A 13,950-nucleotide genomic window follows, 5' to 3' on the forward strand; every position below is an offset into this window, starting at 1 on the left:
TAAAAAACAGACACCCATTATTATATCTTTAGCCCTAAGGGATAGTGATTCATGCTAAACAATAGCTTTCCTTCAAACAGGAAAATACAATATTGAATCTGAACTGGTTTCACATCACTGCTCAGATGCAAAGAAGAAACGGAGAAATTTTCCTCCCATTAAAAAAAGAAACAACCCAATAATCTGACAGGGGCTCATAAGCATCATGTTCTCTAGTAAGTAAAAATCTTTAACACTTCATGGATAGAATCCATGTATTGTTACTACTGCGAGTCTTCACTAAAAGCTTTTTTCCGTTTAGGCTGACAGCTTACTCAGCTAAGCAGTCACTGATGTTACCTGTGAAAGATTTCCCCCACCTAGAGAAGGCAACTTGACAATGCAAAGCCACAACACCTGCAAGATCCAGTCTGCAGTGTTCCTGTCAATAGCCACTACAGGATCAAGCATGTTTGACCCTGTCTTGCTTCAAAAAACACTTTTTTCTACTACATTAAGCTCCCTGAAATCTTTCATTCATACTGAAACTTTAAAAAGGCTCAAAGTGATTTACAATTGACTTCACACCTGTTGCCACCTTCTTCCCCTTACTCCCCCGAAAAAGCTTCCAACTGCCAAGTGACTAGACAGAAGTTCTGGACTTGCTAGCTGAGCAGACTAGGTCAGATGTAAATCCACAAAAGACTAAGAGTTTAACACTGTAGAGAAATATAAGACAGCAACACACTAATTTATGTTAAAGACAAAGATACATCCATACTGGTTAGCTGACCCTTTTCCTCAGTAGAGGCTGTCAATATATTTTCCCAGTAGATACTTTCAAGATGTCTTGTAAGTCTAGGTAGGCTGTGCTTGCTTAGGCCACCTCACTGCAGCTTCGTGAAACTAAATAGTTTCTGTTTAGTCTCTGTCAAAAGTCAGCATATTCACCTACAAGGAGAAGAGAGTCATACAGAAGTGTTATGTTACAACAGCAGCATACTTGGTATTCCAGTAGCGTAATTTAAGATTGACACGAACCTCTGCTAGTTGTTTTCCTTCCTAACAAGCACTGCGCCAGATGATGCTTGCCCACGCTGAATTGGTTCCACACTATGATCTGGTGAGACATTTCAGCTTTTAGTTTTCTTTACAGCACATGCTAGGACTAGGAATCTGTTATCTGCCACAGCTCATGACAGCACATGCTATAATTGCTGAGCAAAGATTCAGGAGTGAATTGAGAAGTGCCTGTTTTCTTACCAAGTCTGTGTTTCCCAGGATTGCATCTCTTTGGACAAAGAAAGCCTGAAGGCTGTTGTGTAGTGCTGCAGATCACCACACTGCAGTGGAAATACAGCTACAAGACAAGAATATTCATATTATGTGTAGAGAAGTCTTATTTGGCAAACATGATATGTGTACTGACCCCAAAGGAGGTGACCTGAACACTGCTAAGTGGCTAGTCTTACAGTGTTATGCCTTCAAGGGGGTGGCTAGTTACCCCAGGCAGCACCTGGCCAGCTGAAACTTTACACAGTGTTTGCTGCATGCTGTGCTCCAGGCTCAAGCATGTGGCAGACCATGGAGACATCTCACCTGCTCTTGTAACAGAGTTGTGCCTTGTACAAAGGTGAACATCCTCACTTCAAATCTCTTTAGGTGCTGAGGAAGTTTACCTCTGAGGCTATAATTAACTTCATGGAAGACAGTTCTGTAGGAATCTTCACTGTTTTCGCATCTTTTGGGGAAAGTGAAAAAAAAATATATTTAATCTAAACCTTCATCACTTTAACTAGATCTTTAAACAAAGCAAGAAAATGAAATACAGAGGAGCTTTTCTCAGTTTTCCTTGGACCATAAGGGTGTGGCTAGAGCCTCCCCCAGTGATGAGGTGTGCATTTGGCCACAGTCAGGGTTGCTTCTTGTTCTTTCTTTCCAGCTGGAAGCTGTTAGCTAGAAGCATTGCTGGCCAGCCCCATGATCTGCTGCCACCAGAAGGCATAGCCACTGTGCTGACACTGACATGAACTCCACAGCCTAGCAGCAAGTGCCCACCAGGACAGAACAGTGCATCCAAGCCAACTTCTGTCCTCTTCCCCTTTTCTCCCAGCTAAGGTAAGGGGCCTTGTGCTGGGCAGTTACCAAATACAGGCAGGAAGTCCTCCTTACCCATTTACAAGGATGGGCCATTGTGGAAGGCTGTCCTGGCTTTGGGAGTTCGCAGCCCAGCAGTTGTTCAGGTTTAGTTCCAGTCTTACATCTTTAGGCTGGAGCAGTTCAACTTCAAAATACAGTGCCTCCCTCAGGTATTTTACCACAGGATATTCCGATTCCTGGTAGGGCTCTGAATAGGATTTCTCTAGAAGAGAGTATTGATGTTAAAGTTCCCTTTTTACAGAGTAAGTATTCACAAACTTTCCGCTTCACTCATCTTTCCACCACCAATTACTCTGGCACAGTTATACTAAAACCTGAGGGAGTGTATGAATGACAACAAATGTTGATAGGATGGCAGGAAAGTAAGAACTGGCAAGGAAAGCAAAGATCTGAACTGTATTCCTTGGCTCTGAGGATCCATAAGTGAGATGCTCCTGAAAAAAAAACATTGGACTAAGATACTCATTCAAAAACTGTCTCTATAAGAAATACCAGGGGGATGGGAAGTAAAAAACTTCATCAGGCCGCTCCAGTCAGAGTGGGTATTTGGTCCAGGCTTCAGTTAACCCTTTCTGCTAGCTCAGTTAACATTTTACAGCAGTATGGCACGTAGCTTCCTTCTGACACAGATTACGATTATTTCAGTCAGTACTAACTCTGCTTAGCAACAATTAGGGAGTTGACAGAGAGAAGCTGACATTACATCCGCTACACAAAACATTTAGCATGCCCAGACCAAGCAAGAAAACATGTGTCAGTGATGCTAAGTCCGATCCACTACAGATAGTTGACCATTTATGTTGGGTTCTGGAACACAAAACCTCTGTTAGAAGCCTTGAAGAGGTTTCCACTTCATCCCTGGAGATTTACAAAAGTCATCTGGACACAACCTATTCTAGGTGGCCCTGCCTGAGCACAAGGCATAGACAAGATCACCTTCAGATGTGCCTTCCAGTCTCAACTGTTCAGTAGTTCTATGGAGTCTAATCATAAGTGTTACCTTTGAAAAGCTTCATTGAAAGAGCAAGAGAGCCAAACCCTGGCTTAATACTGGGTGGTGGGTTCTTCTTAGATTCGTATTGGACATCAACAGTCTGCTTGATTGCATACCAGCATACAAATTTCAGTCTGAGGGAAAAGGTTTAGCATTAGATTTTTCAGAACCAAGATACCTTGGACAGCCTTCTAGGGCATGACACTTACCGGTATACTGGTGTACCATTGTCAGGTCTGAAATAGAGGACATCGTTTTCATATGTCATGGTTGTGCTATTGAACTGAAAGATACACATAATTACAAACAAGACTGTTACATTAGAGTTTACTTTGATTTTGACACAATATCCACATCTCTCCACTTGACTGGTAGATTGCAATGAGCAAAGTGTGCTCAGGAATGGCCAGAAATTACTGGCCAACAGCTCTGCGCTTGCTGAACTAAAGCTGGCAACTACACCATAGTCAAGAAGAAACAGTTTATTAGCTAACACCACCTTGAATATGACAAGATGACATAACACCCCAAAAAGGGAGAACACTGGGCCAGAGATAGAGATCAGTTGTTTCTGTTGACAAGATCAATGTATAGCATGAGATGAAACACTTGCAGAAGCAAGCTGCATTCGTGATAACCTGAATTTGAGCATAACCTGATCCTTTACTGTTTTGTCCCTGCAGCTTATGTATTGTGTAAACACAGGACCCACTCTGGTCTTGGGCCAAGTAGTCATTAGCAACACTAATCAGCTTCTGCAAGGCATATGAGTATATCTCAACAGCATAAACTCACATTTGATTCCATTACTATGCAATTCAGAGGTGTTAAACTGAAGGCTAGTTTCAGAAAGCACTTCTGACCTTGAAAACCATTTTTACAAACAAGAACTTCTGCCCAACTGAATTTAGTATCTTCATAAAAAGAGTGTGGATTTATTACTTAACAAAAAGTCATCTGTGACCTTCTTGCAACTTCTGCTCAACTCTGAGCCTCTGCCAGTTCTAGTAATAACTCTGCCCCAACACAGAGTAAACTTTTTTTTCTTGTGACTAAGCCCTTACCTTTCTACTTGTTCCACAAGTGTTCACATTGAACTTGAAGGTTGCAGTCTTCTCTGTCACTAGGCTGGGTTTGCACCGTCTGTCCCTCAAGACAAGCAGGCTAGTGTCCAGGTCTGCAACTCCTGCCACTTTTACTGCGGTAATAACCACAGTACCATTGGGCAGGCACTCTGAAAAACACATTTTCATGCAAGTCAGGACACAAACTCCTTTATTTTGGAGCCTAGCACAACAAAGAGGTTCTGCATAGATTAGCTGGCAATTTCTTTGGCAGCTCACAAGGGCTAAGCTTTGAGCAAGACTCTTTTCAGTACTAACACCTGATTTTCTCCAGGCCAACTGCCAGTAAAGTGTGCACTACATGGATGAAGCTGGTGATTTCCCTTACCTTTCTCTTTTCCTAGGAATTCTCACCCTCTCCCAAAAGGATTTTCCTAGCCAAGATATCCAGTACATTCAGTATTGATGAGTAGCTTTAGAATAGCTAATTTACATGCCAATGCTCCCCATACCCCACCAAAAAAAACCCCCAACACCACCAAATCATTTAATGTCAAAAACAGCTACAAAAACCCTTTTAAAAAAGCTTCATGATTTTGGAGGTGTGAGGGGATCTAGTTTTCCACCTCCTTCCCCCCCTCCAGTACTAGACAGGATAGCCACTCCAATCTGTAATTGGACTTGCCTTCTAGTATATTACTTTGTATGAAATCTGACAGACAAACAGAGTATCACACAAGTATAAACTCTAGAAACATTTCAGATTGCCTGGGCTTGTGTGACTTAATTATGCAACTCATTGCATTAACAGCTAATCCCCAACACATTACGTATTAGCTCTGAAGGTGAAAATCTGCAGGAAAATGAGAAGTGCTTCCTATTAGCCAAGGTGATGCCATCCTTCAAGGTTAAGTGGAGTGAAGTCTTTATTCCAGAGGTATGAAAATCCTAGAGATGACAATCACAGGTTAAACAAGAGAATAAAGACATACCGTTCAACTAAAGTATTCAAAAACAAAGAGGGCAGGTTATACAAGCCAAAGGTAATAGTGCTTGATCAAAGTCAAATCCACAGGAGATTTTTTTTAATTTCAAAGCCCACACAATGAACTTTTCCAGTCGTTTTGCAATACAAACTCCATTGCACATACAGGTGCCGTTAAGAGACAGCTCATCCTTAAAGTGCTCGCAGAAAGATTTTTTTTTTTTCCTATTTCTGCCAACATTAACCAAGGGAAATTGAAGTGTTCTTCCAAGGGCAGAAAACAGTCCTCCATTAATCCTTTGAAGCCTATCTCAAAGGGAAGTTTCATTTCACCTTCAATGACATCATGTATCATGTTGCCATCTCACAGCTAGAGCATGCTTTTCAATTGCTACATGCTGGCATCCTTACCTCATAGTTCACATGGGAAGAAAGGAAAGGGACAGAGATTGCCAAGTGAGTGCCATTGTCCCTCAAGCTGTAGTTGTACTTCTGCACAGTCTCTGGGGTCAGGTGCCAGTCAGAGATGAAGGGTAGCCAGTTTTGGTCCACATTCCCATGAGTGATAATGAGGTGAAGGTTCCTCCCATCACAAAAGCCTCTTGCACTAGGCAATACTGTAATACAGTCAAGAGTCAGCCAGCACGCTAGCTGCCATCAGAGTTTAATCCCAGAGTTTGACAGTATCCCTGACTGAAATCAGCCCAGTTAACAGACGAGTTCACAGCCAAGCTGGTACAGTTTTGCCCATATTCTACTAGTTTACCTGCATCTTTAACAGCTGACACTGTTTTGACTGGGACAGCGAAGGTCTCACTTGTTGGATGGGTTACAAATTCAAGTGTGACATTCATGTTGTATGCTCTCATGTCAGCTTTCATGTACTAGGAAAATCATATTTAGAAATTAAAATCACTAAATGATGTAATCATTTTTATACCATGGTATGCTGCTGTGTCATAGTACACACCTCTTTCTTAATGCTTGGCGCATCAAATTGGACTTGAATTACATAGGCTTTGCTTCCATTTGCATATTTGATCTCGTGTGTTAGGTATCCATGCTGAACAGCTTCAGGTACAGCAACAGTTGCCCCCTCAATGGTTAAGTTGACAAGCTCCACATCTGGGAGGAATGTTCCCACTGTCACATTTATTAGCCTCACACTCAGATTTGAGTCTGAAAAGGAACACAGTAACATTATCTATTAGCAGTACCAAAACCTTCAGTAAATTAAACATTCAGTTACTTACTGGTGGCTATAGCAAGTTCTACTTGTTCAAATGGTGTTTCTATTTCCTTGATGATAGTATGTTTGGTTAGTCCCCATTTGTTATCTTCCCACTGATGTTCCAAAAACAGGTTGATGACGTATTTTGCCCCATGCTGTCCGCTGCTCACAGAAGTCTAAAATTTCAAATCAACACCCTTTAGTATAATATGGTTTTACATTAAAGTTGTGTTGTAACATCTTGAGGTCAGCTAGAACTACAGCTCCAGACAACCGTCCTTCTCTGCTCAGGAATTATGAACTCCTAAGAGGCACTTGCTGTATCCCTATGAGTTTAGATTATATCAGATTACTCAGAAAACCTCCTTTGGAAAATTGTCCCCCACTCCCATGTTCCAAAGCAGGAGGGGACTGTTTCAGCAGTGAAAGGGCTCCTCCTGCCACTTTCTTTGGAGTTCAGTTGTTACATTTGTACAAGATTCATTTCACTCCTAGAAACTAGATTTAGATGTATAGCCTCAGCCTCTCCCAATATCATACAGTCTGGTAGACAAATGGGTCATTACCATTCTCTTAAGTGGTCTGTGTAAAATACACTAGAACACATTTATGCTTTACAGTGCAGTTAGGACTGTCTCCAAGGACTATGACATCAGGACTAAAATGCAAAAGCTCTGTGTTAACCTGAGGAATAGTTCTGTGTAGGATTCTGTCCATTTGTGCTTGTGATAAAAAAAATTATTCACACAGTGGTGCTTACAAGAGCTGTCTTTGGTCAGGGCTTTTGAAATTTTTAATATACACCTTTCCTCCCCCTCACTCCCACCCTTCACTTGGAGGGAACAGGATGAAGAATTATTCCTCCCCAGAAAAAAAAAACCAAAAAAATAAAAAACCCCACAAAGTCTGTTGCTTGGCACCTAACATGAGTCACTAACCTTGTAATAGCCACCTTCTGCACCTATTGGTATCTTCATTGTAATTTCATTTAAGTCATTCAATAACACATATTTCCTGGAATCCATTTCTTTGGCAGAGAGTTTGTGTAGATTCACACCAGCTTCAACAAGCACATCTTTAAAGCTAGTTGCTCCAGCAGAGAGTGGTTGAACATATTTTGGAACAGTCCAGATTATCGTTTTGTTAGTGTAGTCCACACCATCTTAGGGACAAGATATGAGAGCTGTCAGCTCATTACTCTAGTTGCAAGTCAGTCTCTGTACATTGAAAGCATTGGAGCAAGGTACTGCATTTCTCACCTACAGGACATGCCACAGCAGTATCCACCATCAGAATCATCCATCGCTGTTTGTAAAACATACTTGATCTCACTGCAGAAAAGGTAATTCCCTGAGCCTGTAGGAAGAAATCTTGTTAGACTCACACAGCCTGGTACCTTGATAGGGTGGAATAAGAGTACCAACCTCTACCAGCTGAACTTGCACAGCAGCGTATGGTATTCGCAGCAGAATCCTGGTGTCTGTGGTGTTGAGTCCATAACCTGCACTCCAAGCATCACTTACAAGCAGAGCCTTTTTTTCTTCTGGCTGATGGAATACTATTTGCCATATTGAAGCTTCTCCTGCTTTTGCCTACCCAGAGAAGTTTATCAACAGTTTAAACATGTTGTTCAAAGTAACAGATTAACTCTATTCAACAATGTATTTTACTGAACAGCCCAGCAGTTTTGTTGCCTTATTCTAAATACTGCTAGTGAGATGCCCCTCCAGCTTTCCCCCCTCACACATACAGAAAGCTTTCCCATATGAAGAGCATCAGAGACCAACTGCATTGCTGCATTGCAAATGCAGGGTCCAAGAAGAAAAGCCTATCCACAGTTCACTTCTGGACCGTGGGGTCTTACAGGCAGTTTTTGTTGCACAGTCTCTTGCCTGGGGAATACTTGATTCCTAGGCTCTTTGAGAAATCAGTTTCCATTTCTTTCTTGGATACATGGCCTACAGCTGCCTGGATTTCTAATGTATAAAATCCATGTACTAAACCCACTTGGTACAGAAGTTCTGCTCTTCCGGCTTAAGTGCATTTGGAAAGGACATTTTGTACTGTGTTGACATAGACTAGAAGGATGGTTGTGCCAGAAATAGCACTAGATTTTTACTAGGAAGAAAAAACTTGTAGTTTTACCTCTGGAAAGGCATGAGTCCAGTCCTCAGGTTCATCTTGAGTGAAGTCTTTTACAGTCTGTGGAACCTCCTTCCTGACAGAAACCTGAAAGAAAAAAGCCTGTGTAAGGGGTTTGCTGATAGCACTTGTTTCCTTGTCTTCAACACCCTATAAGTCTTTTTCAAAAGAAACTAGCATTTCTTAGAGGGAGGTTTCCTTCTGCCAAGTGAAAAATTATGGCATAAGATGCCATCATGCATCGTGTATTATCTATTGTCCACTTGATTTCAGTTTCTGTCTATCTTCCCATTTCTACTTCCAGTTAAGGCCAGGAATTTGTTCTTGACTCTCAAGAGGAATCCTTCCCACCCTCTCCCTCTCCTCCTGCCCCTGCCCCTCTCCCCCCCCCCCCATTTCTCCCCAGAAAATTCAGTAGGGAAAGTTCCTTTGGAAAGTATTCATTTCTTTTATCTCACATAAGATTTGTTGAGGCAGCATTCAGTGAGTTCAATCCATTAGCTTAACCTTTTGAATACCATTTCACAACTTTATTGGCTATTAATGCTTGCAAGTAGACTTTCAAAGCATAATATAAATGCATCACTAAACTCAAGATGGATTGCTCATGGCAGGGCATTCAAACTGTTTCCAATACACATTCCTAGCATCTAATCAGCTTCAGAAAGAGCGTCTTCCAGTACTCACCTCCTTACTGTACTTTAAGTACGTTCCCATAAGTACTTCCAGTACTTACCTCCATGTAGTTACTTTCACATACTAGCTCTCTCTGACTCCATGGACCATAATAGCAACTTGCACTTTTCAGATGAGTTGTAGCATTTTTCATATCAGGAGTAGGAGATGCTTTGATTTGTATAGTTACTGTGAACACATCTTTCTGCATGGACACAGTGAACACTTGCCTGTTAGGCTAATTTTCCCTAGTTAGGCACCACCTGTCCTTGTGACCTAAAAGTAAATTACAGCATCCACCCACTAAGCTCTGCACAAAATAAACCCATACTGAAGCATTACTGCTTTCTGCTTGATTGACTACGTAGGCTATATGCATCTAGGTATACAGCTACATAGCAACATAAATTCTGGGGAGCAGCTTCAACCTTTTACATACCCCCAGAACTGGACAAAAAAATGCTTTTTACAATATAGCTAATCTTATGTTTTATGACATAGTAGCAGTGAGCAAGCAACACAAGCAGCCAAAGCTTGTGAGTTTTTACCCTAACAAGTCTCAAACACTAAATATTAGAGCAGAGTGTAACACAGCTGCCAGAAAAAATTCCCTATTCTTACCCAAGAGAAAACAGTTGCCCTTCAAGGGCTCATGTGGTATAGTTCTTCATATGTTCATCTGCAGGCCATTCAAATATCAATATGACAGAATAGTCTCAGACCTCTGGATACATTTGAGGATAATTAAATAATTTTCTGCACATAGATGTTCAAGACACTGCAGCACCTCAGTTAATATCTATCAATAATTTGGTAATGTTTCACATAATGCTTGTATACAACAGCACCATAATAAAAAAATGCCTATAATAGACTTACCTCTAAGTGAGAATGGCAGCTTAGTGCAGAAGCACGAAATTCAACGGTACTCCAATTGCTGTAAGTTACTGTATAGCCACACTGTGATGCCACAGCCTCATCTAGCTCCCAGGCTATTCCAGATTGATCTATGGGCAATTAATGAAAAGCTGTATTAATGAGTTCACCTCCTGCTCTGCAAACTTCCCAAGCAACCTGCCCTTGCCCCAGGGTTCAGCTGACCCTGCCCTAATAGGGCCTAACTGCATACCTTGGGCTCAGACATAAGAAAATTGCAAAGTGGCAAAAAAAAGAGCTGTGATATCTATAGAAAGTAAGAAAGGTAGAATTAGACAGACTGGGACAGAAGACACTAGCAGCTCAAGGACTGAAGATAAAAAAAAATATTACCAATATAGAAATATTTAATCCTTTCTAAATTAAAAAAGATTAATTTTTCTATATTAATAAATCATTAAATCCTAAAGGGGCAAAACCCCCAGTAAGCACAGAAGTTAAGTCAGTGTCAAAGTCATCAGGACTGACAGATGATGATAACCTAGCAATACCAGGAGTCTGATCTGTGGCTGTCACAGGCCCATATTTCTCTTTGGTGCCTGCCCAACCAATGAAGTCTCTTTAAGGGTCTTACCAGGATGACAAAGACAATAAAGCTTAGCTTGGATATTTTTTTTAGGCTACAAAAAGGTCTTTGTGGTTTTGGGCTATTTTGTTTGTGTTTTGGGCTTTAGTTTGGCTCACCCCCCCCCCCAAAAAAAAAAAATTGCTCTATACGTTCAAGCTGTACATATCCGAGTTGCAGAGTGCCTTTCTTTGTGTAGGGATGAAAACACCTGACCAAAGAACATATATTAATTTTTTCACAAGTTTAACATTGCCTTCCTAGAATGTTATGGATAGCATGGACTATAGTTCAACAGCTAATTAGCATGGAGAGCAGGTTCAAGCCCGAGTTTACATTTTATGCATATGATTTTACACCTGATAATGTTTATAGCCCAGAAGTTCTCACTCTGCCCTTCCAGGGCACCTCTCAAATGCACCTCTTGTTGACTACCAGCCCATAACCAGAAGGCCCAGCTAGTTTTCCCTTAAGATTCATTAAGAATTTATAAGCCTCCATCAAATCCCTTAGTTGTAAGCAAAGAGGGTGGAAAGCCACTAGTGCAAAATCAGTAGTGTAGTGCCAGCTTCAGGAAGTGAATTTTCAGAATAGTATGTGCTGTTACCGGAAAGCATTTTTACCAGGAGGCAAATCTACCAGCATTAACATGCCTAGAAATTACCAGCTGCATTTCCATTTGAGTCCTAAGGTAGCCATGATTAGACTTGATATCACCGAGTTATCACATAACTTGTCTGCAGGATACTTTATACAGAAATAAAGGTAGCATTTGGCTTTATTAACAACAAGGTCCAACCTACTAAGCTCTATAATCTTAGAACAGTGCAGGGAATTCAAGCATAGGAAGACCTCAGAGAATTTTAAACATTTCACCATGTGTAATTCCCTCTCCAAGTTCTTCTATACCAACTTACCAACAACAGAAAAAGATAAGTATTTGTCCTCAAAGTATTCTGTGCTCAGTGTTATACGCAAAAGGTTCCCCAGGCACTCTGAACTCATGGGTCCTGTGTTGAATGTATTGAAAAGCTAGTAAGAGGAGGATTAAAGGTAACACACAAACAAATCTGTTACTTGCCAGATTGCTTTATAAAGTCAGTGTTGTGATAGTTGTATTCCAACATCTCTGGTCAGGAGGTGTTAGAGGGTTTTATTTTAAAAAACAGCGATATTTCCAGGAGAAAAGCCAGACCTGATATTAGCATACTTGGGTGATCAGCTGGCAATGCTACCTGCAACAGCCAATCATGGAAACAGGATTTTGGAACAGGGTCAAAAAAAGTGCAGTAAATTGGCTGCCCCAATCTGAACAAGTTTGATGGAATAAAACAGAACAAGGAAGTCTCACCCTCCTAAGGAAAAAACCCACCCTTAAACCATGCCCCACTCCCCCCCCCCCCCCCCCCAACAAAAACAAAACAAACACCAACCCCACACCAAACACCTAACCAACAAAAGTCCACAAACTTCAAAACAAACAAACAAACCCATACACACTTATTCTCAAAAGAAGCCACAATCCAAACCTGGGTGGGAGCAGGCACATCAGCTACCCATCAGCCTACCCTATTCACTTGCCCAAATACCAGAAGGCAGTGGCTTATGGTAGGAAATGACCACGCAGGAGCAAAGATAATGGCTTGAGAAGCTCAAGTCCCAAGCTATCATCACAGCATAAACCAGGCTGTGGCTGCCAAACCTCCAAACTGCTGAACAGAATAAACTGTTCTAGATGTAGGAGTAGAGACCAGAGAAGACTTTTCGTTTGACATGCATTTCAAATAAATGGGGATTTGTTGTTTCAAAGAGAAGTTTTCATAGCATAAGTAAGCCAATACCAACTAGACCTTTTATAATAACGATGTATTCCAAGGGCTTGGAGGATCATCTTTCCTAGAGATTTCAGCACTGAACCCTTAAGTTCAACTCCCACATCAAAGATGTTCATACTAGGGCACAGCTCACAGGTGCTGGCAAACATGACCTTATTCTGCCCATAGTCTAAGCTACCAATCTGATTCAGTACAGAAGCTATACAATTGCTCCAAGCTGGATTAAACCTCCTCAAGTATCTTTTTACTTTGACCTTTGGTAAATGCTATCATGTTTATATAGCACCTGCAGCAGGTAGGTCAGATAGTCTTAGAACCAGATCTCTGTATCTGCTGATCTAGGACCACCTCTGTTTTGTAAGGACAAAGTTGAAGTAGACAAGAGTTTTGGTTATGAAAACTGTTTCTTTTCAGGCAAAGTACTGATATCTTTATATTATTTAAAAACCTTACGTAATTGTATTGTCAATAACTATGTTAAAGAAAACAAGAACAACAATTAAGTCCTTCTTAAATCATCTGTGCTTGTTACCAGAATGAGGCAAGGTAGAAAGGTTTGCTTAATATAATGGTACATAAACCTAAAAAGTGACCACAAGCAGTTATCAACAGACACCTGCATGCTTGGAGCTTCTCAGAAAAATGTGCAAGTAACAGCTGCCACAACAGCTTCGTACTCCTCCGAAACGCACACACAAGCACACATAACACCTATGAAAAGAGCTTAGAAACTGTTATGTTGAAAGCAGTTTACAGAAGCATTACCTGGTCTCTCCCAGGTCCATATTTCAGAGATTAATATCCCTGTTAGCAACAACCTGTAAGAGAAAACAGGGATTAGCAGCATCTTCAACTGTGATAACAGCTTGCTAATAAACTTCTGTGCTCAGAAAGTTCTGGCCTTGGTATTAGACTAGTCTTCAGTTTAGAGCTACAGATCCACACCCAGAAGTTACAAAATGAGATTTCCTTAGTCACTACTAGAAAAGCAGGGAAGGTAAGCCAGAAAAATTTAAATATATAAACCTTAGGTAAGACCATTTATATTTAGCAGCCATGAAACTCTCACCTCTGTACTAGACTCAGCTCCATTGCACATTTAGCTCAGCCTGTGAGTGTGGGTTGTTTTTTTTTTCTCTCCTTTATAGTCACACAGAAACAAAAAACTCCTTCATCAGCCTTACACAGAAGCAAAACCTTTCTGACTTCTCAGAGTCTTGGGATAAATAGAAAGACTGCCACCTTTATACTGATGAAACTCATTTTCAGCTGTTTACCCTCCTAACTATGAACTTATAATTCATGTCACCTGTTCATTTGCTTTACTGATTAAATCTGCTCCTACTGAGGCCTCTAGGTTCCTCCATTTTGATAGTTGCCAGCT

General features: G+C 41.0%; 1 protein-coding gene across 1 annotated transcript; it reads right to left on the reverse strand.

The window, feature by feature from the left end:
• Positions 1-910: 910 nt before the first annotated feature.
• LOC130151393 (uncharacterized) lies at positions 911-13,658 on the reverse strand. The gene is made up of 21 exons (XM_056343606.1): positions 13,636-13,658; positions 13,332-13,384; positions 11,649-11,741; positions 10,110-10,237; positions 9,292-9,435; positions 8,559-8,642; positions 7,838-8,005; positions 7,673-7,769; positions 7,352-7,575; positions 6,436-6,589; positions 6,153-6,361; positions 5,949-6,066; positions 5,594-5,799; positions 5,028-5,145; positions 4,198-4,367; positions 3,343-3,416; positions 3,140-3,267; positions 2,152-2,341; positions 1,579-1,720; positions 1,243-1,339; positions 911-930 (listed from the first exon to the last, which is right to left on the reverse strand). Exons 1-21 carry the CDS (start codon positions 13,656-13,658, stop codon positions 911-913), a joined length of 2,640 nt encoding a protein of 879 aa, XP_056199581.1.
• Between the last annotated feature and the right edge of the window lie 292 nt (positions 13,659-13,950).

Source organism: Falco biarmicus, chromosome 6, assembly GCF_023638135.1.
Source record: "Falco biarmicus isolate bFalBia1 chromosome 6, bFalBia1.pri, whole genome shotgun sequence".
In the NCBI taxonomy this organism is placed as follows: domain Eukaryota; kingdom Metazoa; phylum Chordata; class Aves; order Falconiformes; family Falconidae; genus Falco; species Falco biarmicus.